General features: G+C 40.3%; 1 protein-coding gene across 1 annotated transcript in view; it reads left to right on the plus strand.

The window, feature by feature from the left end:
* LOC120945855 (tenascin-R-like) overlaps nucleotides 1-26,774 on the plus strand; it is a 736,249-nt gene that overhangs the window by 407,695 nt on the left and 301,780 nt on the right. The window contains exons 4-5 of the mRNA XM_040360372.1: nucleotides 1,255-1,789; nucleotides 20,849-21,319. Coding sequence (XP_040216306.1) covers nucleotides 1,303-1,789; nucleotides 20,849-21,319 — 958 coding nt within the window. The 5' untranslated portion in view covers nucleotides 1,255-1,302. The remainder of the gene's footprint in view (nucleotides 1-1,254; nucleotides 1,790-20,848; nucleotides 21,320-26,774) is intronic.

A 26,774-nucleotide genomic window follows, 5' to 3' on the forward strand; every position in this document is an offset into this window, starting at 1 on the left:
GGAACTCTTCTTTGCAACCAATATAGCCAGATAGCATAACTTAAAGGGGTTGTAAAGGTGATTTTTTTTCACCTTAATGCATTCTAAGTGTTGGAAATATTCCTCAGAGATTTTGGTCCATATTGACATGATAGCATCACGCAGTTGCAGTAACATCCATGACGCAAATGTCCCGTTCCATCACATCCCAATTGTGCTCTATTGGATTGAGATCTGGTGCCTGTGGAGGCCATTTAAGTACAATGGACTCATTATCATGTTTAATAAACCAGTGGTGAGATGATTTGAGCTTTGTGACATTTTATGAAACTGTGGTAAAATACCGCTATTCAGTTCTCAGGCATTCTCAGGGGAGATCACTCTCCTCTGAGTGCCTGTTTATGAAACTCTGTAGCTCGCTTCCCATGTTGAGATGAGGAGCGATCTACAAACGGCAGGAAATTCTAAAAACAGCTCCTCTCACTGTAATCTCGCGTAATGTAGCGGGATTACAGTATGAGGAAGTATAAAATACAATATTTGAACACGAATCAGCATACATTATTCAACAACATATTAATAAAATAATAAAGTTAAATTCCCCTACACAATCTACATTAACCTAATTATTAAAAAAACATTGTTTTTATCAATATTTAAAGATTATACATGTGCCTATTTAAATGTGAATGGTGTATAGTAAATGAATGGAATCCACATATCTAATGCAGCTATACACCATTCATATAAATGAAAAATACATTTATAATTATTAAATATTTTTTTGAATAACGTATACAAATATAAACCTGTATGCTCCTAAAGCACCCCTTCCCTTTGAAATCAATGGGAAGTGCCTGCAAAGCGCCTTGTCAGTGGCACTTTGTGGGCGCTTTTAACCCTTTATTCAGCCACTAGTGGGGGGTTAAAAGCACCCACGCTAGTGCCCGAAAAACGCAGATAAAGCGCTGCTAGTTTTAGCGGTGCTTTTCCAGTGTTTTTCGGGCGCTTGCAGTGTGAAAGGGCTCTTAATGAAGTCCTACAGTTATTCATGCTGGTCACATACAGGGGCTGAACATGTAGTCCCCAGTGCTTTTTGTACATTTTAGAGCTGAGATATATAAACTGAATTAAAGGCCCTCTAAATATTTTCAAAATAACTTGTTGACGTCTTCTTCATATTATCTTTGTTATATATGCTTTTTAACATACATATTTTAATTACTATTCTTAATACACTTAATACTTAATATATTTTTATTATTTTCCCAACAGACCACTTGGCTCAGGCTGTGGCACCGCTACCTCTATCGTGTGGAGAGGATGGGGAGCGAGGGAGCGAGTAGTGCTTTGGGTCCTCTACAAGTTGGTGTGCACCTCATTGTGCTGCTTTGTATATTCAGACACTCAAAGTGCAATGCTGAAGTGACTACTGGTCAGACCCCAGGGATGCACATTCCGACCAGAGAAGAAGGGAACCAGACAGATCCAGGACCTAGTATCAAGCACCAACCTTTGGTTTTTAATCACGTCTACAATTTTAATGTCCCCCTGGGATTTCCCTGCACATTGGAACCCGAATCTCCAGATGATGCAAGCTGGGTGTCTCAACAGACTGATAACGCAGCAGATGTTGGGAGCCAGATAACCTTTACACACAGTATCCGAGTTCCACAGAGGTTGTGTCAGTGCTACACGGCCCCTCATGCTGTGCAGCATCTCCTCAGCAGGATTGAGGCTCTGGAAAGGGAGGTGATGCTGCTCCGAGAGCGCTGTAATGAGAGAGGATGTCAGGATGCAGAAGCTACAGGTATGAACTATGACGTGAGATACCATGAATTAATTATCCATGTGCATTTATTTTTATATGCAAGTTAAAGTTACATTAATACCTTTGGGAATGATTGGAGAAAAAGGATATGGAATAACCACAGCAAAAGATTTCAGCTGTCACTTTGATTCTCTCAACTTAGGAAATGCAACTCTTATGTAATACGAACAACATCTCAAGCCTTCTGCTGGTTATACACTTGCTCAGGAATCTGATATTAAAGGGTAGCTCTAATTTTGTGGAAAAAATACTGCAAATAAAAATAAATCTATAATACAAACAGTGCAGCGCTACAAACATAAGACAAAACATGCAATGCAGCAACATGCAAAAAGTCCAAAAGTATTTGAAGAAGGTAGGTCTAAGTTGAGAGGTCCCACATGCTGTGATACATGGTAGAGAGCAAATAGGGTAGGTGTCACCAGCCAAACCATAAACTGTGCTTACCAGAAGTTTTGTGACCCCCCCTATATAAGAGTGGTCAATCTGTGTTTCTTTTAACAACAAACATGATACTCCAGAACATCGGAAATCCTGACTAGTTTCCCAAAGTAATGGCACCAAAGGAGAGACAGACACCTGGCATGAATGCAGTCCTCTGTATTCCAGTTTTCCGGTGGGGATCACTCCACAACACAATACATGCAATAAAAGTTGCTCACATAGTGTGATATTGTACCAATGAGGAATTTATTAAAAAAGAGTAACACTCACATGGACACGGATAGTAAAATTGTAGTACTGCCCCGTAGGGGTTGCTGAGTACAGTCTTCCCTGGGCCTCCCTCTGATTATCCTACGGCCAGACACTTGGGTATTTTCACACTATCACCCGCACACTCTTATGCTCGTTATCCAATGATTAGTCTAGGGTATTTTTTATTTTTTTTGTATTTATTGGTAGAACTTGGATAGAAGAAGGGATTAGTAGGATACTCCAACTTGAACTATGCACAGACGAGAACAACTCTCACTTGACCCCAACAAATTGAATCAAATAGCAGATTCCCTGCTGGACCACACTATAGCTGTGTGGGAGAATAAGTCTTTGCCTGCTCTGGCAGCAGACACAATGCCCCACTCTTCTTCAGGACACTCACCAGTATCCCCTTTGGCTGACACCCATCCACTGACTTCACTAGCCGAAAGGGATGGCCCTCACAGAACAGGCCCCTAGACTGTACTCACAGTAGCCAGGAACAGATCTTCCTATACACGTCTCCCTTCTGGTCAGTTCTGCAGGACATCTGGGTTGCAGCTTCTACAGCTCCGGCCCTCAGGTCAATTATATGAGGCTGCAGGGCAGTTTGTACAGAGGAGGGGCAGCAGCCCCCTCTCTCCGGGACCCCGCTCTCCAACTAAAGACCCTGAGCACATGTACCCTAGGCATATATATAGTCACCCAGCATGCATTGAGGCCCCTTCTTCTGTCAATGGCCAGGGCTGTAACTATGCCTATGCTCCCATTTGTCAGGTTTTCTCCCACTGTCCAAAATGCCTCGTCCTGTTGGACCAGTCTGAAACAGACAGACAACATGAGCAGCATCTGAGCACACTGAGCAGACCCTGTCAATGGATCACTGCTCCCTGGTAGGCAGAGAGCATCTAAATTTACCTAACAGTCCCCCTGTTAAGCAGGGAAACCCAAAAACTATACTCTCTCTAGCACCTACTTAAGAGGGTGCTACAAATGCATAAAACACCAAACAGCCTCGTTCCTCCAGGAAGAAAAATTACTGATTATCATTCATGCATGCGTGGTAGCAGCGGGTGTCAGCTGATATCCGCTGCTCCATAGAGGTGAATAGAGGGTTCGATCAGATCTGCCTGGAAAAACTGACAGGCGGACCTGATTGGAAAGCCCATGAGAAAGGGGGGGGGGGAATAAATCCACTGTAGTTGCCTACTGACATCAGGTAGCATTTGTTTAATCTGATCTAGTCAGAGAATTGTTGTATCTTCAAGGGAACCTCCACAATCATGGGCAACACTCGTTGGCCAAATCTACTTCAGGTAAAGTTGGTCAGCTGGAGTGGATTTTTCTGTTCCATCATTTGTGTTTCCCCTGTGAAAGATTGACACCAACAGCATCTCCCCTCCCACCTCCATAAACATGTTAGCTTGCACAATGCAAGATTTTATGTTTGAAAAAAACATTTAGTCATATTGCCAGCTTTAAAATATCAACAAACAGGGAACAGTGAGACTGAAAGCAGCTGGCACAAAAGGTGACAAACCTAATAAACAACCACAAAAACAAATATAGTGCAGCGCTCAAGAAATTATCGTAGTGTATAAAAACAACAAAGAAAAAATCCATCTAGTGCATGAAAAATATATATCATAAAATTATATGTATATACAGTATCTACCAAATGTAAGTAAACCCCTAGCATTTTTGTAAATATTTTATTATATCTTTTCATGTCACAACACAGAAGAAATTAAACTTTGCTACAATGTTAAGTAGTGAGTGTACAGCTTGTATAACAGAGTTTTCCAACATGATAACGACCCCATACACACCTCCAAGAGGATCACTGCCTTGCTAAAGAAGCTGAGGGTAAAGGTGATGGACTGGCCAAGCATGTCCCCAGACCTAACCCCTATTAAGCATCTGTGGGGCATCCTCAAATGGAAGATGGAGGAGCGCAAGGTCTCTAACATCCACCAGCTCTGTGATGTCATCATGGAGGAGTGGAAGAGGACAACATTGCCAACCTGTGAAGCTCTGGTGAACTCCATGCCCAAGAGGGTTAAGGCAGTGCTGGAAAATAATGGTGGCCACACAAAATATTGACACTTTTATGCCCAATTGGGACATTTTCACTTAGGGGTGTACTCACTTTTGTTGCCAGCGGTTTAGACATTAATGGCTGTGTGTTGAGTTATTTTGAGGGGACAGCAAACGTACACTGTTATACAAGCTGTACACTCACTACTTTACATTGTTGCAAAGTGTAATTTCTTCAGTGTTGTCACATGAAAAGCAAAGATATAATGAAATATTTACATAAATGTGAGGGGTGTACTCACTTTTGTGAGATACTGTATATATATACAAGAAATTTCACCACCACTATGCACTCACCAGAAAAATTATAAATATAATTTCACAGAGCCTCCGCAATGAGCTGCGATGTACCAATCCTGGATGTCTGTATAGGGTGTCCTGTATGGGAAATTGCTCACGGCACTGAGTCCCAGAGTAGTATTATAGTGTAGTATTTTTTATTGCGTTAGCATAAACAATTAAGAATTAAAATCCATGTGGAGAAAAGACATGGCCGAGCATATCAAGATGGCCTGCAACATGTAAGGCTTCTCCCTACGTTTAATGAGCATGCATGCCCTCAGGGGATCCACATACTGCTGATGTCAGATGGAGCTTCCTTAAATAGCCTGCAAAGCGTAGAATTTATAAGCGCCATTTTGTTATAGACCCACCATTTTCCCATAGTCCCAACAGCGCTGCAAACAGGAAAAGCCTAATATGCGCCATATTCAAAAAGACTCTCCAAATTTCCCATAGCCCACAGGAAAAGGTTAACTCGCAGGCAACAGACAAATATAATCCAAATGCCATTAATCAATGAAAAGGCCAATGTTCCAAAATACCATGAAAGGCGTAATATAATAATAATAACAAGCAGGCTGTTTAAGTACCATAAAATCAAATGTCAAATACTATTAAATAACATAAATATATGTTACAACATAAACAATACTCGGAAAGTGAATATACAATCAAAAGGGCAATAAACAGCAAAAGTACCCCTAACTTTTGTCTATAAAGCAATTTATATCGAGGCCCAACAGAGATAGAGTATGCATTTCATAAATCCACTTGGTTTCTAACATGGAAACAGCCCTGCGTTTATTAGATCCTTTCTAATGGGGTCGAATCATATCAATCCCCATAAACATAATGCCCCTGGGGTTCCTACTACTACTCCCTATACTACAGAATGTCATAGTAGGAATCCCAGGGGCAGTAAGTTTATGGGAGATAATTTTTTGAGCGCTTTGCTATTTTTGTTTTTATATAGCCAGCTTTGTTTAGTAGTCTCATCCATTTAGAAGTAACTCTTGTGAACTGCTCCTCTCTTTGTCCCTGTCAGTTAAACTGGGCTATGGTGTTGTTGAGGAACATTAAAAACAGCTGTTAGTGTGGTTAGAACTTTTATTATGTTTGAAATCCACTAAAATAGAAGCTAAAATAAATTGTTTGGATATTGATGATCTACACTACAATCACTTGTTTTGCGCTCTACTTTGGAGATTTTTAAGAAAGCCAAAAAGTTCAGTAATTAAAAATAATGAAACTAAAAGTCTCCCCTAAGCACAAATACCACATGGTACTACTATTAGAGTAAATAATCTAAAAACCCTACTTTATGCCTCCTGTTTTTCTGATTTCGTTTAATTTTGCTACTAAAGGCTTGACTCCCCTTAATCATGGATTTATCTCTGCCTAGTCAGTGAAAGAAAGCACTTCAGTCGCCAATATTGCACTCATTTTGGACAGGTGGGTAGGGCTTAGACCGGAAATCAGGGAAGCAAATCTTAACCAACAAAAGGAAACCAGAATTTAAAAAAGGAAAAGAGGGGAGAATATAAGGATTTTTGAAGACCTGCAAATATATTAGCAGGCACATTGTATTGCTAATATATGTAGTACCTTTACATTTAAATGTTTTAAGCAGTTGATGGGTTCACTTTAAAGCGGTATTACACCCAAAAGTAAACATTAATTTTAATGCAGCTTAACATTTTCTCAGATGTGATGGCTGCATTACTTTTCTTTGGAAAAATCCTAAAAAAGGGAAATTGGTAAGCTGCAATTTATTACATTTGTGGTTTTGGGTTTAATACAACTTTAAGTAAATTTTTATTGCCACATCATCGCAACAAGAAAAAAAAACAAGCTGTTCTTACTTACCAGTGACTTCATCCACAGTTCCAACACAGTATGTTCTTAGCTGTAGTCTCAGGTATTAAGCTTATCTACACAGGCAGCCATACCTTCATTCATGTTGTTTCTTTGTATGATACAAGAAAGAAGAGATACTTGTCCATGTATTACATCAGACATTCTTTTAAGAGTCTACACAGTACATTTAGCTCGCAGTCAACAGCTCTTACTAAAAGCCCAGTATTCATTCCATTCACTAAGTTAATACACTGTGTGCATTAAGATTGGGTTCAAAGTATTGTGTAAGAGATCTGGCTGGCAGCACTGTATGAAAAATCCATAATCCATTTTCATCCTAGTCTTAACCCTGAACTGTTGTCATTCACTCATGATTTATTTTTATTTTATTTTTGTTTTCCAAGAGGCGGATCATTAAACAACAATTAAAAAGCACATTTCCTTCATCATTAACTCTGGCTAATACTTACTGCCTACATCCAAAAATTTGAAACTTTATGATTTCATTAGTTAGGGAAAACAAGATTCATCCAGAAAGTAGGAATGAGCCCAGGTTCACACTGGGTACGATTTGGTACGATTTGAGATGCGATTTCACATGTCAAATCGCATCTCAAATCGGCGGCAATTGTCGGCAATGGCACCGTCCTAATCGGTGCGATGCCGCATCTGCGGCGCTGCACCGAATTCAAAAAGTAGTTCCTGTACTACTTTTTGCGATTTTGGGCCACGATTTACATTGAACCCTGCACAGATGTCTCTTAAATCGCGGCCGAAATCGCGGCAAAATCACGGCGAAATCGCGGTAAAATCGTGATTTTACCGTGATTTTGAATTAGCAGCAGTGTGAACCTAGCCTAAGGCACGGTTCAGCAGCTGTTCATGAACCACAAGTCTTAGTTTTTCTTGACAGTCAGGACTCTACTGGAGTTAAAATTATATACATTGTGGCCCAAAAACCAAATCATACAATATCTGAGTGTTGATCAACCTTTGAGATGAAAGGTCCAGGACAACATGCACAATTGTGCACTAAAAATGGTGTACCAGTTGTTATTGTTCTACCTTAAAGCGGGGTTTCACCCACGATTTCTTTTTAAAGTCAGCAGCTACAAACACTGTAGCTGCTGACTTTTAATAAGGACACTTACCTGTCCTAGGCACCCACGATGTCGGCCCCCCGAAGCCGTTTCCTTGATCCTGGCAGCTCCCGGCGCTGCCAGCCTCACTACGGGCAACAGGCAGTGGAGCCTTGCGGCTTTACTGCCCGTTTCCTACTGCACATGTGCGAGTCTCGCGGCGCTTTGTGAATGGGAGGCTGCTTTCTTGGATACATACAGTTCCCAGAAGGCAGTGCGCCCCATTCCCCCAGAAGACAACGCGAAGAGGATGAGGAAGAAGACCTGCTGCGGTATGGGCAGATTAGGAAAATCTGCAACCGCCATTTCTGGTAAATAAAAAAATAAATACATTTTTTTTTATTTTTTTTGCAGGATTCTGGTGTAATTTCTTTTAGGGTGGATCTCCGCTTTAAGATAAGTAGTGATCACAGAGTACTTCAGTGCTGCTCATCTACTTATCTCCTATGGCATCACCAAAAAAACGTAGGGCCTTTTTTTTCGGAAAGATTTTTCTTACTAAATATAACATTTTGATTTGGTATTGCTGACACATAACCTTTTGAATAATTGGAAGTGTGAATTTTATTGAACTTGCCTAAAGATCATGGATACCTATATGCGATCCTCTCCTTCAGCTAAACCAAATACATTGTGGCTCAACAACCAAATCATGTAAGATTTGGGTACTGCTTGACCCTTTTAATAAATGATCCTGGTATAAACATGTACATTTGTGTCAAGCAAACATCCACAATGCTATTTAATTCCAGCCTGAACTATGAACTGCCAAGGTTTGGGTGGGGGGTCATAAAAGTTTGCCTACGGAGTATAAACAAATAGTGCTGTCCAAAATCAGTCTCTCCAGCTGAAGTGGCACGTCAGGCCGCGTACACACAGTCGGACAAAACCGATGAGAATGGACCGAGGTTCAGTTTCATCGGTCCAAACCGACCATGTGTATAGCCCATTGGTCTGTTGTCCTTCGGTCCAAAATTTTAAAACATGCTTTAAAATCGAACTGACGGACCTCTGACCGATCGGACCAAACCGATGGTTAGTACACAAAAGCATCGGTTCAAAACCCGCGCATGCTCAGAATCAAGTCGACGCATGCTTGGAAGAATTGAACTTTGTTTTTTTCAGCACTTCGTGTGTTCTGACCCGATCGGATTTTGAACTGATGGTGTGTACGCACATCAGACCATCAGGCCACTTCAGCGGTGAACTGATGAAAACGGTGCGTCGGACCATTCTTATCGGATGGACTGATCGTGTGTACAAGGCCTCATCATTGCAAAAGTGCTGAAGATCTGTTTGCAAATGATGTGCATGTTAGCTTATATGGTTGGAAGGAAGAAAATAAGTAGAAGCTGAAGACTTGTGTGCAAGTGATGTGTATGTTAGCTTATATTTTTGGAAGGTAGTGAGTTAGCTGTTGTGTAGTCTGCAGAGTTGGTGGTCAAGAATGGTGAGAACAATGTATGAACACTCACATTTAAAGTGGTAGTATACTCTGTACTACCACTTTAACCTACAGGTAAGCCTATAATAAGGCTTACCTGTAGGTATAAAGAATATCTCCTAAACCTGTAAGGTATCACAGCGCTGGAGCGGCGATACCTGGAAGACATGCCAAGGAAAGATGACATCTCCCTCGGCGTGGACCAGGTAAGTTCCTCTCACCTCGTTCCGAGGTAAGTATTTCATAATGTGCTAGTATGCTGTGCATACTAGCTCATTATGGCTTTTGCTTTTCAGGTTTAAAACAAAAAAAAAAGACAGCGGGTTTACTATCGCTTTAAGTTCTTTTTACACTGATATTGCTTAAATCAGCCTTTCTCAGCCTTTTCAACACAGGAAACCCCTGCTAAAATATACTATATATACAACTCATAATACATTAGTGTGATGGTCAGTAGAAAGTTTGCTCCTTACACTTGTGGTCATTTGGAAGAAACCTTACAGATAGCTAAAAATATCAATGGTGTCAGTGAAAACTTTCCTGAGAAATTGTTCGTTGTTCAAGGAATCCCTAGTAACCTCTGGAGGAACCCTTGTTGAGAAACCCTGGTTTAAATGCTCACCTCCAAGTTACAATTTAATCTGTTTGACATCATACCTGAGTACTGGGCAATACCTATTATTCCTGGATTGTAGATTTTCCATAAACTCATTAAGGCCCAGCACCTTACAACAAAAAGGATCATTCTCTTGGACTAGAGAAATCCCTCTCTCTAATAGATAACTGGATGACATCCAGTTATCTTAAACTCAATGGTTCAAAAACAGAACTTCTTCTGTTTCGCGCAAACCGGAAAAGTCACCCCGCGTCAACGTGGACCCCCCGCCCATTCTGGGCAAAACCATCACTCCTAGCACCAAAGTCAAAAGTCTCGGAGTCATTTTTGACACCTACATGACAATGGATGCACAAATAGGGTCTGTAGTCAGCGGATCCCATCATCTGCTGCGCCTACTACGCCGCCTCACCCCCTTCACCCCGAAAGAGCACATTGCAGTCGTGGTGGGAACAATCATCAATTCCAGACTTGACTATGCAAATGCCCTCTATCTAGGACTCCCCAAATACCAAACCACTCGTCTACAAGTCGTTTAAAATACGGCCGCTCGATTAGTGACTGGCAAAAAACCATGGGAGTCAATCTCACCTTCGTTGAGATCCCTTCATTGGTTGCCAGTAAAAGACAGAATCACTTTCAAGGCACTCTGCCTAATGCATAAGTGTATTCAAGGAAACGCCCCCCAATATCTATGCGAAAAAATAAAAGCCCATAACCCCAATCGCATTCTGCGATCCACCGATCAAAACCTACTCCAAATACCCAAAACCAGATACAAGTCCAAAGGAGATCGAAGATTTGCAGTCCAGGGACCTCGGCTGTGGAATACGCTACCAACTAACATCCGACTAGAGTCAGACCACTTGGCCTTCAGGAGAAAGATTAAAACCCATCTCTTCTGAGGGCAAGGGGTTTCCTTACCCATGAAATGTAAACAGCGCCCAGAGGTGATTCAGTTCGCATGTGTTGCGCTTTACAAGTTTCTCACTCACTCACTCACTCATTCACTCACTCACTTACTCACTCACCCAACTTTCAGGTAGCCATGACAGTTCCCTAGATCACATGACCTTATTCTTGTGTTTATGGGTAGCTCCTAGCCCTGCCAACTGTTTTGGGGGTAAGTTACAAATCCCACACTTATGTTATTTTTAAACTTTAAGATAAGTAGCAGTGGCAGAGAATTTCAGCGCTGCTCATCTTCTATTCTCCACTGACATCAGCACAAACCGTTTGGATTTTTTTTTTTTTCGTGAAAAGAAAGATCCATTTTTATTACTAAAAATTTAATTGTGATTTGGTGTTGCTGACACATACCCTTTTGAATAATTTGAAGTGTGAATTGTATTGATAGGTCCACTTTAGGCAAAATGATTATGCTTGCAAAAAGATTATGGTCACCTGTGTGGTCCTGTAGAATCAACCGAGTCTAAATCTATTCAAGACAATCAGAGACATGTATCACTTACAGTTATTAAGCCCTGGCTCAGATCAAACTCAGCATGTGAAGTTCACAGTATCACACAAAAGCTTGACATGATCTCACTACAAACACAAATCAATAGTCTTCAGCTTATCTAATTATCTTACAATAGTCAGAGAAATAAAACTGCAAGAAGCTGCAAGCATTCTTATCAGCAGGATATATTTCCTTTAATGCAAAAAACAAAAACCTTAGTTATATCTAGTACAGTCACATGTCAGTATTTAATGTAAAGGCTGACCATAAACAGGCGCAAGTAGGATGATTTGTATTGATACAAAGAACAACAAAGGAGCACTAACACCCACAATTTCTAGTTTTATTTTTAATTAATATTATTAAAACCGTTCGGTACATTCCATATATGTTTCCAACGTGTTTCAGGGGCCAGAAAATTACCTGCTTCATCAGCTGGAACCAATAAAGAATTTACGTACACAAATTAAATTAAGCTAATAAAAAGGTAATGGTTTATCAATCAAAAAAAAATTAACTATTAATTAGAATATTTAATGAGAAGATGTCTAATAGTATCATTAGTAAATATATGGTATGGTAAGGATAAAAAGTATAAACAAAATACGTTGGTGATATGTATGGAATATACTGGTCTGTTTTATTGTATTAAATTTGTCTCCATTAGTAGTCCTGTTCAGTGTTTAATGCCCTGCCAGTGCATAAACACTGTGGGGGATATTTACAGTGCATCCGGATCAAGGCCCTCTCCTCCTCTCCTCCCCCTCCTTATATCTATAACCTTTCCTTGTACACAGGCTGAGAGCACAGGAAGTTATCAGCTCTCAAATTAACTGACAAAATCAACTGGTTAGTTTTGAACTTATGAAAAGTTAAAAGAAAGAAAGATATAAAAACGCATATTTAATTGTGTACTTAGTAGATCAAAAGGAAGCAAATAAGAAGTTCATTGCTATGATTTACATACATTTCAAAGCGTAAGTTCACCTTTTCAGAAAAAATGAAAAGGTCAACTAAAACTCCACACTGAAAGTGTGAAAGTGTTCGTACATATATCATGTACTACTGCGCTGACCTCAAAATACTTAAATCACCTATACAGTGTGATTGGACTTCAAGTACCAATCATAAAACATAAACTCATAAAATATATAAATATTATCAACTTTAACGTGCAGTCTCTAAATTGTGGTATACTCACATCAGTGAGTCAATCTATATCTTGTGAACCCCCTTATAAACTAGTGACCCTGTTGCGCAAACTCAACCAACATCAAAAACGCCAATGCGCTGGCAATGAAAAAATATATATATGTGATACAAATAATGAAATAATGAGTAATAAAGAAACGGAAAATTGTAATAATAAAAAGTCCAGTGTGATCGTGCACTGATGCAATATTTCCAGAATATGCTTCCAAAAGTGAAGGAATGGTGCCTTGCCGCAAAATTCGTGACTTTTTCACCCTTATTTAAAGTGTCACCACCACCTCTTATTCTATTATGCGCTCACCAGATCCGAAAAGGTATACAGCATGTAATCATATGTTGATATACAGTACGTTCCCACTGCTGGTTCAGGACTCTTGCGCTCCAACTCCTCATGGGGTCTTTGAGCTCCCAAAAAGAAAAACCCCATATGGTGCAGTACGTTTTTTAAAAGGCAGTTTATTTATAAAACATAAAAGAATTGTTCACTCACATGCTCGTGTGCCCAAGCCGGCACTAGCTTGTCCAGCGTTACTGCTTACTCCTTGGCGTGCTGGCGCCAACTCAAAGTATTAAATAGATCCAATGCTGCACCTTAAATTAGTGAGTACTAGTACTATGCAAAATCAAAGTCCATATATGTGCAAAATCTAATTTGAATCCTTCTGAGAAATCCAATCACGTGACTTTCTAAAAGTGCAAAAAAAGGCTTTAATAAAGTGCTTCACCCGAAGTGATAATTCTTAAACACTCACCAGAAAGCTTTGGCCACCAGGTGACCCACAGGCATGTAGTAAAAGACGTCTTTAAACCTCCAAGGATCATACAGCTAGCCACACCGATATCAATACATTTTCACTCCAATCAGCATCAGCATGTACAGTATGTGGTGTTTGCTCATATCCCCATCATCTGCAAATGTTCAGCTCCTCCAAACAGAGCCACAGAGGCATATATCATGTAGTAAAAAAAAAAATAAAATTTTTTTTAAAATGCCGCACTTATAGTTTTCAGGGAGAGCAGAAGCCAGTCTGTTACCAATGAATCACTCTGTGGCAAACAGCGTGTGTTCGGCCTGCATTTCAGCTACTGTATGCAAAAGAGGAGGACTCCTCTTGCATTGAATGAAAACTGTAAGTTCTGCATTTAAAAAAAAAAAAAAAAGTTACAACACTATAAATGCCTCTGTGGCTCTGTTTGGAGGAGCTAAACATTGTGAGGATGGGGATATGAGCGAACACCACAAACATGCTGATGCTGATTGGAGTGGAAATGTATTGATATCGGTGTGGCTTGCTGTATGATCCTTGGAGGTTTAACCACTTCCATACCAGGTACTTACGCCTCTTCCCGCCCAAGCCAATTTTCAGCTTTCAGCACTGTCGCACTTTGAATGGCAATTGCACGGTCATGCTACACTGTACCCAAACAAAATTGGCGCCTTTTTTTCCCCACAAATAGAGCTTTCTTTTCGTGGTATTTGATCACCTCTGCGATTTTTTTTTTGCGCAACAACTAAAAAAAGACTGAAAATTTTGAAAAAAAATTAAATTTTTATTTTTTTCTGCATTTTTTTTGTAAATAAGTAAGTCTTCTCTTTCAATTACGGGCACTGATATGGCGGCACTGATGGGCACCGATGAGATGGCACTGATGGACATCGATGAGGTAGTACTGACGGGCACAGATGAGGTGGCACTGATTGGCGGCGCTGGTATGCGGCACTGATGGGCACACATAGGCGGCACTGATGGGCACACATAGGCGGCACTGATGGGCACTCATGGGCGGCACTGATGGGCACTCATGGGCAGCACTGATGGGCACTCATGGGCGGCACTGATGGGCACTCATGGGCGGCACTGGGCACTCATAGGCGGCACAGATGGGCACTCATGGGCGGCACTGATGGATACTTATGGGTGGCACAGATGGGCACTGATAGGTGGGCACTGGGCATGGATGGGCACTGTGGGGTGGCACTGATGGACACTGTGGGGTGGCACTGATGGACACTGTGGGGCAGCACTGATTTACCCATGTGTGCCAATTAGTGCCCATTTGTGGGCACTGATTGGCATCTTTTTTTTTTATGCTTTTTTTTTTTTTGCTTAGACTTTTTTTTTTTGCACCTTTTTTTTTTTTTTGCCCTTCCCTGGTCCAGGGTGGGCTTCCCTGGTGGTCCAGTGTGGCGATCCGAGGGGGGGCTGCGCTGATAAAACAATCAGCGCAAACCCCCGTCAGGAGAGCCGCCGATCGGCTCTCCTCTACTCGCGTCTGTCAGACGCGAGTGAGGAAGAGCCATCAACGGCTCTTCCTGTTTACATCGTGATCAGCCGTGGTTGGACACGGCTGATCACGTGGTAAAGAGTCTCTGTGAGAGACTCTTTACCGAGATCGGTGTTGCGGGGTGTCAGACTGACACCCTGCAACAACGATCGCCGCGATGCACGCCCCCGGGGGCGCGCAGCAGCTCAGAATCCTGAGGACGTCATATGACGTCCAGTCAGGATTCTACAACCACTTTGCCGCCGTCAATCTGTCATTGGCGGGCGGCAAGTGGTTAAAGACATATTTTACTACATGCCTGTGGGTCACCTGGTGGCCAAAGCTGACTACTCAGAATCACCACATATTAGTGCCCATCAGGACCACCAATCAGAACCCATCAGTGCCGCCTATCCGTGTCGCCTATCAGTGCCCTTAAAGCGGGGGTTCACCCGAAAAACAACCAGTTTTAACATTAGATTGAGGCTAATTACGGGAAGTAGAATTAGGTGTTTTTTTTTTTTAAATCAATGCAGTACTTACCGTTTTAGAGATAGATGTTCTCCGCCGCTTCCGGGTATGGTCTTCGGGACTGGGCGTTCCTATTTGATTGACAGCCTTCCGAGTTGCCGAAAGAAGCCAAACGTCGGTGCGGCTCTATACGGCGCCTGCGCACCAAAGTTCGGCTACTTTCGGCAACTCGTGACGCGCTGTATGCGACGGTCGGAAGGCTGTCAATCAAATAGGAACGCCCAGTCCCAAAGACCATACCCGGAAGCGGCGGGAGAACATCTATCTCTAAAATGGTAAGTACTGCATTGATTTAAAAAAAACACTTCCCGTAATTAGCCCCAATCTACTGTTAAAAATTTGTTTTTCGGGTGAACCCCCGCTTTAAGTACTGTCTATCAGTTCCCATCAGTGCCACCTTTCAGTGCCCAACAGTGCCACCTATCAGTGCCCAACAGTGCTGCCTATCAGTGCTCATTAGTACCGCCTATTAGTGCCCATCAGTGCTACATATTGGTGCAAACCAGTGCCATCTTATCAGTGTCCATCAGTGCAACCTCATCAGTGCACATAAGTGATGGAGAAAAATTACATATTTACAAAACTTTCTAACCGGGAAATGAAGACAAACTTTTTTCCCAATCTTTGGTCTATTTTAGTTTTTTTAGCAAAAAACTAAAAAACCCAGTGGCGATTGCATACCACCAAAAGAAAGCTCTATCTGTCATAAAAATGTTGTTTGTGTACAGCGTTGCATGCCCGCACAATTGTCACTGAAAGGGCGACAGCTGAAAGCTGAAATTTGGCCTTGGCAGGAAGGGGGTAAAAGTGCACAGTAGGCAAGTGGTTAAACATAGTACCAAATTTCTGGTGTCGCAGATCTATTTTTTTCTTTTTCAATTTCTTTTATCTTATATGAAGTTAGACAAGTGCTGCTGCCTGAACCATCTCCAATAACCTTTATGATGTAAGATAAATTCTGCGAGATACGGAGAGGCTGAGAAAGCACCCTGGGTCAAACTGTGTGCTGAAAACTTGTGAAAGCAGAAGTCTGTAATGAATAGGGTGATGGATGTGCAGACTAGGATGCCAGAATTTACATGAAGACAGCAATAAAACTTTGAAAATGCTTAGAAAACACACAGGAGAGCTCTGCGTGCCGAGGAAATAAAGGAAGGACTAATTAATACTTATCTGACAAGTATTTATGAGGAATGGAGTCCCTGCAATCTCATTATGCGCTAATCTCAGTGCTGTCAGAGCAGAAGGTTGCCAGGTCGATGCAGTGGTCAGTAGGAAATGTGGATTGTTAAGTGGGAGAGGAAGTTTGCAGTCTGGCGTATTGATGAGCGCTACGGGCTGAGAGCAGCGAGAGAAGCATTACCGACACAGGAATCAATGCCGAAGGTGAAGAAAGGGCAAACACAGGAAAATTATGGGATGTGATTTCTTTGATTAGGATGTCATGGATGTATGAAAGGAGAAGGCATAACCGGTAATTATTGTAATAGCCTGTAGTGTGAACTAGTATTTTTCAAATGAGAAGGAAGGGTGGAGGCTCTGGGCTCTACCACAGATATAAGATGCATTAGCTGTGTAGTCAGTTATGACAGGAAATGTAAAAGCTAAATGATACATACAGTATGTGATGTAACCAAAGCATTGTTGGGTAAGGTGTCTTTTTGCTGATCACACAATAGTAGTGTGTAATAGGGTTGATATTCCTGGAGGTGTCTATAACATGGAACATGATTTGGCATTGCTGAAAGATTGCTCAGCACAGTGACAAGTGCATTTCAGTGTTTCTTAATGCCGTGTACACACGATCAGGCTCTTGCCCGGCCAAATCACATCGGAATTCCGACGGAATTCCATGGGAAAAACATAGAACATGTTCTGTATCTAAACTCATCAGAATTTCCTATGAAAAAACTCTGATGGGGCTAAACACGATCGGAAAATGGAATGGAAAAAGTCCATCTGACTTTTTCCATCGGAAAATCCGATCGTGTATACGGGGCATTAGTGTCACATAGTGTCCCTATGGAAAAATATTCATTGATAGAGTACTATGTTGGGGAACAGTGTTGACCAGAAGAGTTTTTTTTTTAGAAAAACTCATTTTCAATGAATGCAAAATAAGTAAACACTGGGGGAGATTCAGATAGAGATACGACGGCGTATCTCCTGATACGCCGTCGTATCTCTGAGATCCGACGGTCGGATCTATGTGGCTGATTCATAGAATAAGGTTCCTCATAGATCTCCCTAAGATCCGACAGGTGTAAGTGACTTACACCGTCGGATCTTAGGCTGCAATTCCCCACCGGCCGCTAGGGGGCGCTTCGTTTTTTTACGCAACGAATATGCAAATGCCGTTTTCCGCCGCTTCAGAAACGAACGTCCGCCCGTCGTTTTTTTTTTACATCGCTTGCGTTCGGCTTTTTCCGGTGTATAGTTACCCCTGCTATGTGAGGCGTATCCTATGTTAAGTATGGCCGCCGTTCCCGTGCCGAGTTTTGAATTTTTACGTTGTTTGCGTAAGTTGATTCAGAAAAGTGCTGGACGCAAGTAACGCTCACGCCGAAACCAATGACGTCCTAGCGACGTCATTGGGAGCAATGCACGCCGGGAAAATTCGCAGACGGCGCATGCGCAGTTAAATCAGCGCGGGGACGTGCCTGATTTAAATACTACACTCCCCCTAGCCGCGGAATTTGAATTCCGCCGAGGGATTTACGATACTTCGCCGCAAGTTTTATGGTAAGTGCTTTCTGAATACAGCACTAGCCTCTCAAACTTGTGCCGGCGGATCGTAAATCAGATAGATTAGCGGATCTAAAGATCCGCTAATCTATCTGAATCTACCCCCCTGTGACCAAGCAGTGGAAAAATAGGATGGAATTGTAGGTTTTATCACTAGAAGGATCACCATCAGGAGGAAGGAAATCCTGACTCCCCTTTAGGCTGGGCATACACTAGTAGATTTTTGAACAAACATTTGCATGGACATTTTTATGAAAATTCTCATCAGCACATTTGATGACTTTGATGATGAATGTATTTAATAGTACTTCAAAATTTTCATGAAGAATTAATATGTAGAGTCTAGTGAAAGTGGCACATACCCAACAAAATATCTCAAGCAACAACAACCAAAGTGTTACATTTTTTCCATTCTTTTGTTGTCGTTATCTCAAAATTTACATTAGCTTTTTACATAAAAAAAAATAGAATTTACTGAAAAAAAAACACACACCCTGTTAGAAATGTGTTCATTCAAGAACAAATTTTCATCCTACTCCATCAAATTTTCTCATCATTGCAGTTGAAAACGAACGTCAATTTGACCCCACTAGTGATTAGAAACTCAAATGAACGCTCTTAGAACCATACATTTCCATTTAAATTCTACTAGTCACAAGCTTTAGGTAGAGCTCATTAAGAGCTCGTTGTCGAATTGTGAAGACCTCACTTACAAAAATATATTGATAAGACAGAAAAGTCCAGAGGGCACCAAAAAGGGTGAAAGTAATGAGGCATAAGAAATATCAGGAGAGACTTCAGGAACTTAATATGTACAATCTTGAGAAAAGAAGGCAAAGGAGAAACAAGACTAAAACCTTTAAATACACAAAGGGTGTGAATACGTTTAAGGAGGGCAGCTTTTTAAAAATGAAACTAAGATCAGAAATGACCTTAAAGTAACCAGAGGAACGCTGAAAACGAATCTAAGAAATTATTACAGAAAGAGTAGTTGATACTTGGAACTTTTTGACGCTTTTCCCGACTTGTTCATTCCCCAACTTGTTCATTCTCCGACTTAGTTGGGGTAGGCGGTACACTTTGATGGGGGTTGGTCAGCCACGCCCTGTGACCTTTGACCTCTGGGAACCCGCCTTCTGACCTTTAATCTGTGGGGGAGGTCCCTGATCCAATCAACAGTAATTGCATTCAAACATGCTTGGAACAAACATAGATCAATGTAAAATAAATATGCAAGTAAATACATCAAAAATTTATTACAAAATGGGACTTTATGGACCACTTGGGGGGGGGGGGGGGTACAAAAACTGAAGCACTCAGACTCTGGTGCAGCTGTACATGGCATTCAATCAGCTTCTTACCTCAGCTTGCTTAATTAGGGTATGGCAATAAAACCTAGCAGCTGATAACTGCTTAATAAAACTGGAGAGTGCAAAATCTGGTGCAGCTCTGCATGGTAGCCAATCATCTTCTAACTTCAGCTTGTGCAATTAAGTGTTAACAAACTAACCTAGAAGCTATATGGTTATTATGCAGAGCTGCACCAGATTTATCCACTCTCCAGTTTTAGCAAATCGACCCCCAAGATAGCACACATCCATCCCAGAGTGTGACCTGTTCAGCCTACAAGCACTGTAGGCTACAGCCAGGAAGATTGTGAATACATATAAAAATATAGCAAATGACTGTCTGTTGAGAATTCATAAATCACTATGAGGCATATGTATAAAGCAATAAATAAAGAATTCATTGAACTGTCACCATGTCTTCACCATTAATTGCATGTTGCAGCATTCTCTGCATTTATAGAAAATAATGTATACTGGGCACCCTCCCATGTTTTAACCTAAATCAGAATAGAGTTGCGAGGGCAAACCTGCCTGGGGGCTTATGGCCAACGTACTTTTGAATTTGCAATCCTGAAGACATCTTATCCAATTCTTCTTCCATGCCACATATTCCTTTTCAGCCATTTGGTGAGCAGTGATGATGCAACTCTTGTGCATACATGCTGGGGTTGAATTATCACATTTAAAGGTGTACACTGCATCACATGTACCTTGAAAAAAAAGTAAAAAAAAATAAAACTCTACTGTTGCTGCACAGTGCAGTTTTAATGCTCCAATTCATACACAGTGCTCTGATAGAATGTTATAGTAATTATTCCAGAAACATTAGAATCAGGTGAAGGTAGAATAATGATGTACATTACACCTGCCTCCATGCCGATGATCCAGAGATGATCCAGAGATGCAGGTACACTTACTTATACCTTCTGCAGGGGGCCTATCATTAGAAAAACCCTCATGAACACTTATGGACCTTGCACTTGGAGTGGAGCACAAAGAGTGGAAGTATGCCTTCATCACAATATAGAGGGTGCATATCTCTGTATTGATGGGAATGGCAACTAGTGTAATGTTTGTGTGAGATGTGAGACTATTTCGATATTTTATCATAATCCTATGACATTTGGCTACACTTCTTCTTATTGCAAATACAATGATAATAGCTATGTATGACACTTACCATGTATACTCTGTTATTGTGTTACTCTTAACAATAAAAAATAATAATATAATGGTTATGTATTATTGTAATTATTCTTAAATACTCCAACAATATAGAAAGCATGTTTATTTATCCAGCATGTAAGTATTTTTACTTACCTAATTATTTCCTATTTCCACAGGTCTCACAGAATTTGCACCTCCTTGCAGTGGCCATGGAAACTTCAGTCTGGACTCCTGCGTGTGCAGCCAAGGCTGGGGAGGAGAGAACTGTTCAGAGCCTTTGTGCCCACTAGGCTGCTCAGGGAGGGGCACCTGTATAGAGGGCATCTGTGTATGTGAGCCAGACTACACCGGCGAGTGGTGCACAGACCTGCTGTGTCCAGAGGAATGCAGCCCCCATGGGCACTGTCAAGATGGCCAATGCTTGTGCCAAGAGCCATACACGGGTATCAGCTGCAACGAACTCCGCTGTCCAGGTGACTGCTTGGGAAAAGGACGTTGTGCCAATGGAACCTGCGTATGCCAAGATGGCTATGCCGGAGAGGATTGCGGGCGCATGTGGTGTGTGAATGCCTGCAGTGGGAGAGGGCAGTGCCAGCATGGTGTCTGTGAGTGCGAGGAGGGGTACAGTGGGCAGGACTGTTCTGAAGGTAAGTGCATATAGTCCAAAAAAACAGACTATTAATTATCATTGTTTGATGCAGGGATGTATGATAAAATATTATGGATGTAAACAGTTTGCAGCATATGGAACGGCTCTATATGACCATGATTGTCCTTGGCTTGTACCTAGAGCCATCTGTTGTTATCAGTTGGGCAGTGTCTGTAAAGTATGTTTTCATTATGGGGGCTATGGCATAACCCATTGTAAACTAAAATATGGCTCGTGTGCTCTTATTTTTAAGTATATCTTGTATGAACTCTGCGTTGATAATAGTAATTGAAATAGATGGATGAACAGACCCCCCCCCCCCCTAGATAGCCAATCATGTAAATGAAGGCATGGAAAGGTAAGTAGCAGCCCTGGGGTTTAATTAAACTTCAGTCTTGGGTACAATTATATTTTAAGATGCGTATCTTAATTAATATCTCCTGGAAAAAAAACAGTTAATTTTGTTTTTTTGAGTAATAGAAAGGCTTTGGAACTTTTTTTTTTTTTTGGGAATAGAATCTATAGAAATGATATTCCATTGTTAGCAGTCTGGTTTATGCAAAATCATTACTTCTAGCTGAGGCAATGTGAAGATGTTTACAGAAATTAGAATAGGCTTATTTTGCTAAATTATTTTACATTTTTGAACTTACAAAAGATCTAAAACTAATAATTATTTTTTATAAGCTTCAAAACGTACGAACGGCCATCGCATTTTTTTATGTCGTCTCTAGTCGGCTTTTTTCGGCGTATAGTTAAAGCTGCTGTTTCGTGGCATATAGTTAAACCTGCTAAGTTACTGTAAGTATGGCCGTCGTTCCCGCGTTTAATTTGAAATGTTTTATTTGTTCGCATAAGTCGTCCGTGAATCGCGGGATGGACGTAATTTACGTCCAAGTCAAAACAATGACGTCCTTGCGACGTCATTTCGCGCAATGCACGGCGGGAAATTTAGGGACGGCGCTTGTGCAATTCGTTCGGCGCGGGGACGCGCTTCATTTAAATGAAACACGCCCCCTACCCGCCCAATTTGAAATCCGCGCCCTTACGCCGTGAGAGATAGACTACGCCGTTGTAACTTACGGCGCAAAATCTTTATGGATTCGAGCCAAAGAGAAGTAAGTTACGGCGGCGTAGCGTATCTCAGATACGGTGCGCCGGGGCAGATCTTTGTGGATCTGCCCCTTATTATTTTGTTACATATAACCAAGCACAAAAGCCACAGCCCAAAATATTGATAATGGTAACACACCAGTTCTTTAGTTAAACTTTAAAACAGCATGAATTACAATAGAGTTAGTGATTCCAATAAAAAATACATTCCACAATTGTGAGGGATGTCGTTGCATAGGGGGTGTCACCATCTTAGTGTGCTAAGTAGGACCCTACAACATGTAGCAACTGTTAAAGAAAAAAAAAACACCCCATATATATACCACACCACTAAACAATTACATTTTATTATTATCAATTTATAGCAAAACTGACAATTATACAAAAACTCCAATATATTTAAAGGCATTTAAAATCATAACATTTATGGTTAAAAGAATGATATAACAGAAAGGTTTAAAGCAGAACTATAGGCAAAACTTGTTTTTGTTGGATAGAGTAATGGAGGGTATAACCCCTGTCAGTTTATTTTTTGCCATCTGTGTCCCATTAGGGAGATTTACCTTCACTTCCTTTCCCATAGCCAAAACAGAAAGTGAGATAAAATACCTGCAAATTAAGGCAATCCCTTGGGGACCACCAGGTCACCAGAACTAGTATCCCTATTGGAAAATGTCACCTCTATACTTTTCTCGGGACAACCCAAAATTTGGAATTTTCTTTTACTTTCACTTTTAATGATAATGGTAAACATGGCAGATAGAGAGGATGAAGGGGCAGAGGTAGCAATAAAAACCTAATAGGTGTTCTAATCCCTCTCAATTCTATCCAAATCGGGAAAAAAATGCCTCTAGTTATACTTTAAATGTTTCTGAAAGTATTGGGCAGAGAGTTGCAAATGTATAAACCTAAAAAAGAGGTGAATGTGACCCCAAGGGAGACAAGTTCATTACCAAGTGTCACTGTGGTTGAAGCTATTAAAATAAGCCAAATGTGTGGCAAAACCGAGTCACCGGCCGGAAACTCCACCCACAGAAGTCACAAGCGGGTAAACAATTGTTTGTATATTTTTCTATGAATTGTAATTATACAATTTGATTGCTCAACAGCGCAGCATATATTTGGGTTGTTTGGGCACTTTAACCAAGGGGTGCTTGTCATCTTTGATGGTTGTGAAAATAAATAGGTTGGTGGATAGGGAACTTACTGCTCCCTACCATGACTTAAAATTTGTATAGTGATTTTGTGTATTTTTTTCATTGAATCTGTCCACATAAAAAAATAAAATGAAAATCAACATATAATTAAGTATATATGATTTGCATATAGTATATAAGGTTCTAGATTCCTTTTCACATGTTTATTAGGTGTTTATTTGATTAAAAATCTGTTGTTTACAGAAATCAGTAGTTCATGTAACACCAACTCCTCCACAAACTGTTCTGTACAGCTTTCCTTAAAATAAAATAAAGAAAAACATGATGTGGTAGGTTCAACCTATATTAAATCGTTAACTGCGTAATACAAATATTTAATGTATAATACAAATATTTGAAGCATCTTTTCATTTTAAAAAAAATAATAATTTAATTCACCACAAACTTACTTTCAAAATGGGTAAAATGCACCCCAGAAACTCACAGAACTTCAGGCAGGTATACAAAATGTAAATAAATGCAGTTAGGAGTAGTGTTGAGCAGAATACGCCATATTCGATTTCGCGATATATCACGAATATATAGCCGAATATTCGAGAAATATTCGCAAAATTCAAATATTCGTGATATTTTATCGAAATGACATTTTTGCGAAATTTCGCTATTGCGAATGCGAAAATAATTGCGAAATTTCGACAACAGTGGAAGGAGCACTCTGATTGGCTCAGAATATTCGTGATATTTTGCACTCTGATTGGCTCAGAATATTTGTGATATTGTATTGAAATTTCGCAAAATGCAAATGCGATATTGATGGCGAAATTTCGGAAGGAGCACTCTGATTGGCTCAGAATATTCGTGATATTTTACAATACAAAATAATTGCGAATATTCGGCAAATGCGGAAGGAGCACTCTGATTGGCTCAGAATATTCGTGATATTTTACAATAGAAAATAAAAATTGTTTTGCATTGGTGGTGATTCTTTACTCTATCCATCTGTCACAGCCGTTTGTCAATCAAACACCTTGAAGATTGAACACGTTCATGCTGCATGCTTTGGACTTTTTTTCACTTCACATATCAAAGACATTTTTATGAAAGATTATTTTTCTATTATTGGGACTATATTTCTTTATATATTTGTTTCACTGTGTATTTCACAAGTTATTTGCGCTTGCTTATTTTATAATTTGCCCACAAGTCTTGTCACTAGACATATTTTTTATTCTTGTAGAGCGACTCCATTTTCTGTCTTGTATTAATTTATGTTGTATAACATTTTTGAGTTGCTGCTGTATTCTCCCCTTTTTTTAAGGTATGTGCAATTTTTTCCTTCTTACAAAAAAAAAATAATATCAAACATACAAATATTCATAACAGAAACATACACAAAGCCCCCCTTTTGCGTCAGAGACAATCAGAGTTCTCCTACCACAGTTATCGAAAATTCGCAATCATTTTCGCATTCGCATTAGCGAAATTTCGCAATTTTTTTTTTTTTATATTCGGCAACACTAAAGGATCGCCTCAGCTTAGCTACTCGGCCCAGGGTCTCTAATCATACCAGCAATGCTTTTAGACGTCGATAGGATGTGATCTGTTTTAAAAATAAAATTGAAAAAATGTGAATATTCGGAATAGCGAATATTGGCCGCGAAATTCGAGATATTCGCGAATACTCGAATATGCCATATTCGAGCCGAATATTCGCAATATGAATATTCGTGAGCAACACTAGTTAGGAGTTAAAAAAATAAAAGAGATGTGTAGTTTAATGCATCTAGTGAAAATACTTGAATTTAACTTGATTTCAGCCTTTAGTAATCCCCTTTATAGTGGTTTTCAGATTGCGAGAAGAAGGTACAGAACTATGGGGCAGTCAGGCTCTGCTACATGAGCTTGTGCTAACAGAGAACATGCTGGTAGAAGGAGAAAGCATGGCAGGAAGGTAGCCTTTCTGTGCTGTTCATACTCATTCAGTCACTATGGGTTTCATTTTCTGTATACTGCAAATAACCTGGTTGATTCTGTTGTTCTCCATCTCCCCCCTTTAGTACATGTCCCCACTACAAGTGCTCACTAACACAGATTTAGACAGATTTGTGAACAATATTTGAGAGAAATAGGCCTTTTGTGTACATAGAAAAAGTTGTAGATCTTTGCGTACCGCTCATGATAAATAGGGGCAAACACAAAAGTGTTGCATTTATAATTTTGCTCAGTGTAGTTTCTTGATGTTTAGTCTGGTCTGTATCCCGGTATTTATTTTGTCTAAATGTCCTCTGAGTTAAAATGATATTGCACAATCCACAACCAAATCTAGTAGTACCTGTGCTAGATATGTGTATTTATTGCCGTGCTCTTTATAGGCATAAAAATATCACCTCTAAATGTAGGTCTTCAAGCCTTGTATGAAAGGTGTTCACTGAAAGACATAGCGGGGTGCTATTCAGCTGAATGGAAAGCACATGCAGTATCAAAAGATTCTTCTGACTAAACCCAGATTTTACTCGGGATGTATTATTCTGAAAAAATACAGCAGATTCTCATGAACACTTTATTTACAGCTAGTGGACCAACCGCCAGTCAGGTGAACTATAATGGGGCAATGTCAGCACTAGGTAACACATTAGAGAGACAAGTGAGAACCTGGTGGGACATATGCACTCTGGAACAATATGTGAAGGATAAAATCACCATTAGAAGTCTAAGATGGGAAATTACCCCCCAAGATGGATTGGATGATGCCAATTCCATTCGTGAAAGTTTTAATTTTTTAATGGGGTATCCGCTAAGCTTCAGGATCTTATACTATTAAGGAAAAAACGTAAAATGAAGATTTTAGAGAGTAAAATTAATGAATTACAGGCACAATTAGATCCAATTAAGGACACTCAACCCATCATTGACTTCAATACGAGAACCAATAAAAGATTAGAAAAAGTAGATAAAGAAACACAAAAAAAGAAAATTAAGAAATATCATAGAGACATGAACGATTATACCACCAATAATTTATATGCATGGCAATCAACTTTACCAGACAAATTGAATTTAATTATCAAACTAGCGGATGATGAAACAGTAATCAATCTGGGTGACACCACACAGTCACATCCGGAAAGAAGACAAGAGAACATAAGTGAAGAAGAGATAGTGATTGATTCCCCAGCACAATTC

This window comes from Rana temporaria, chromosome 7 (genome assembly GCF_905171775.1).
Source record: "Rana temporaria chromosome 7, aRanTem1.1, whole genome shotgun sequence".
Classification (NCBI taxonomy): domain Eukaryota; kingdom Metazoa; phylum Chordata; class Amphibia; order Anura; family Ranidae; genus Rana; species Rana temporaria.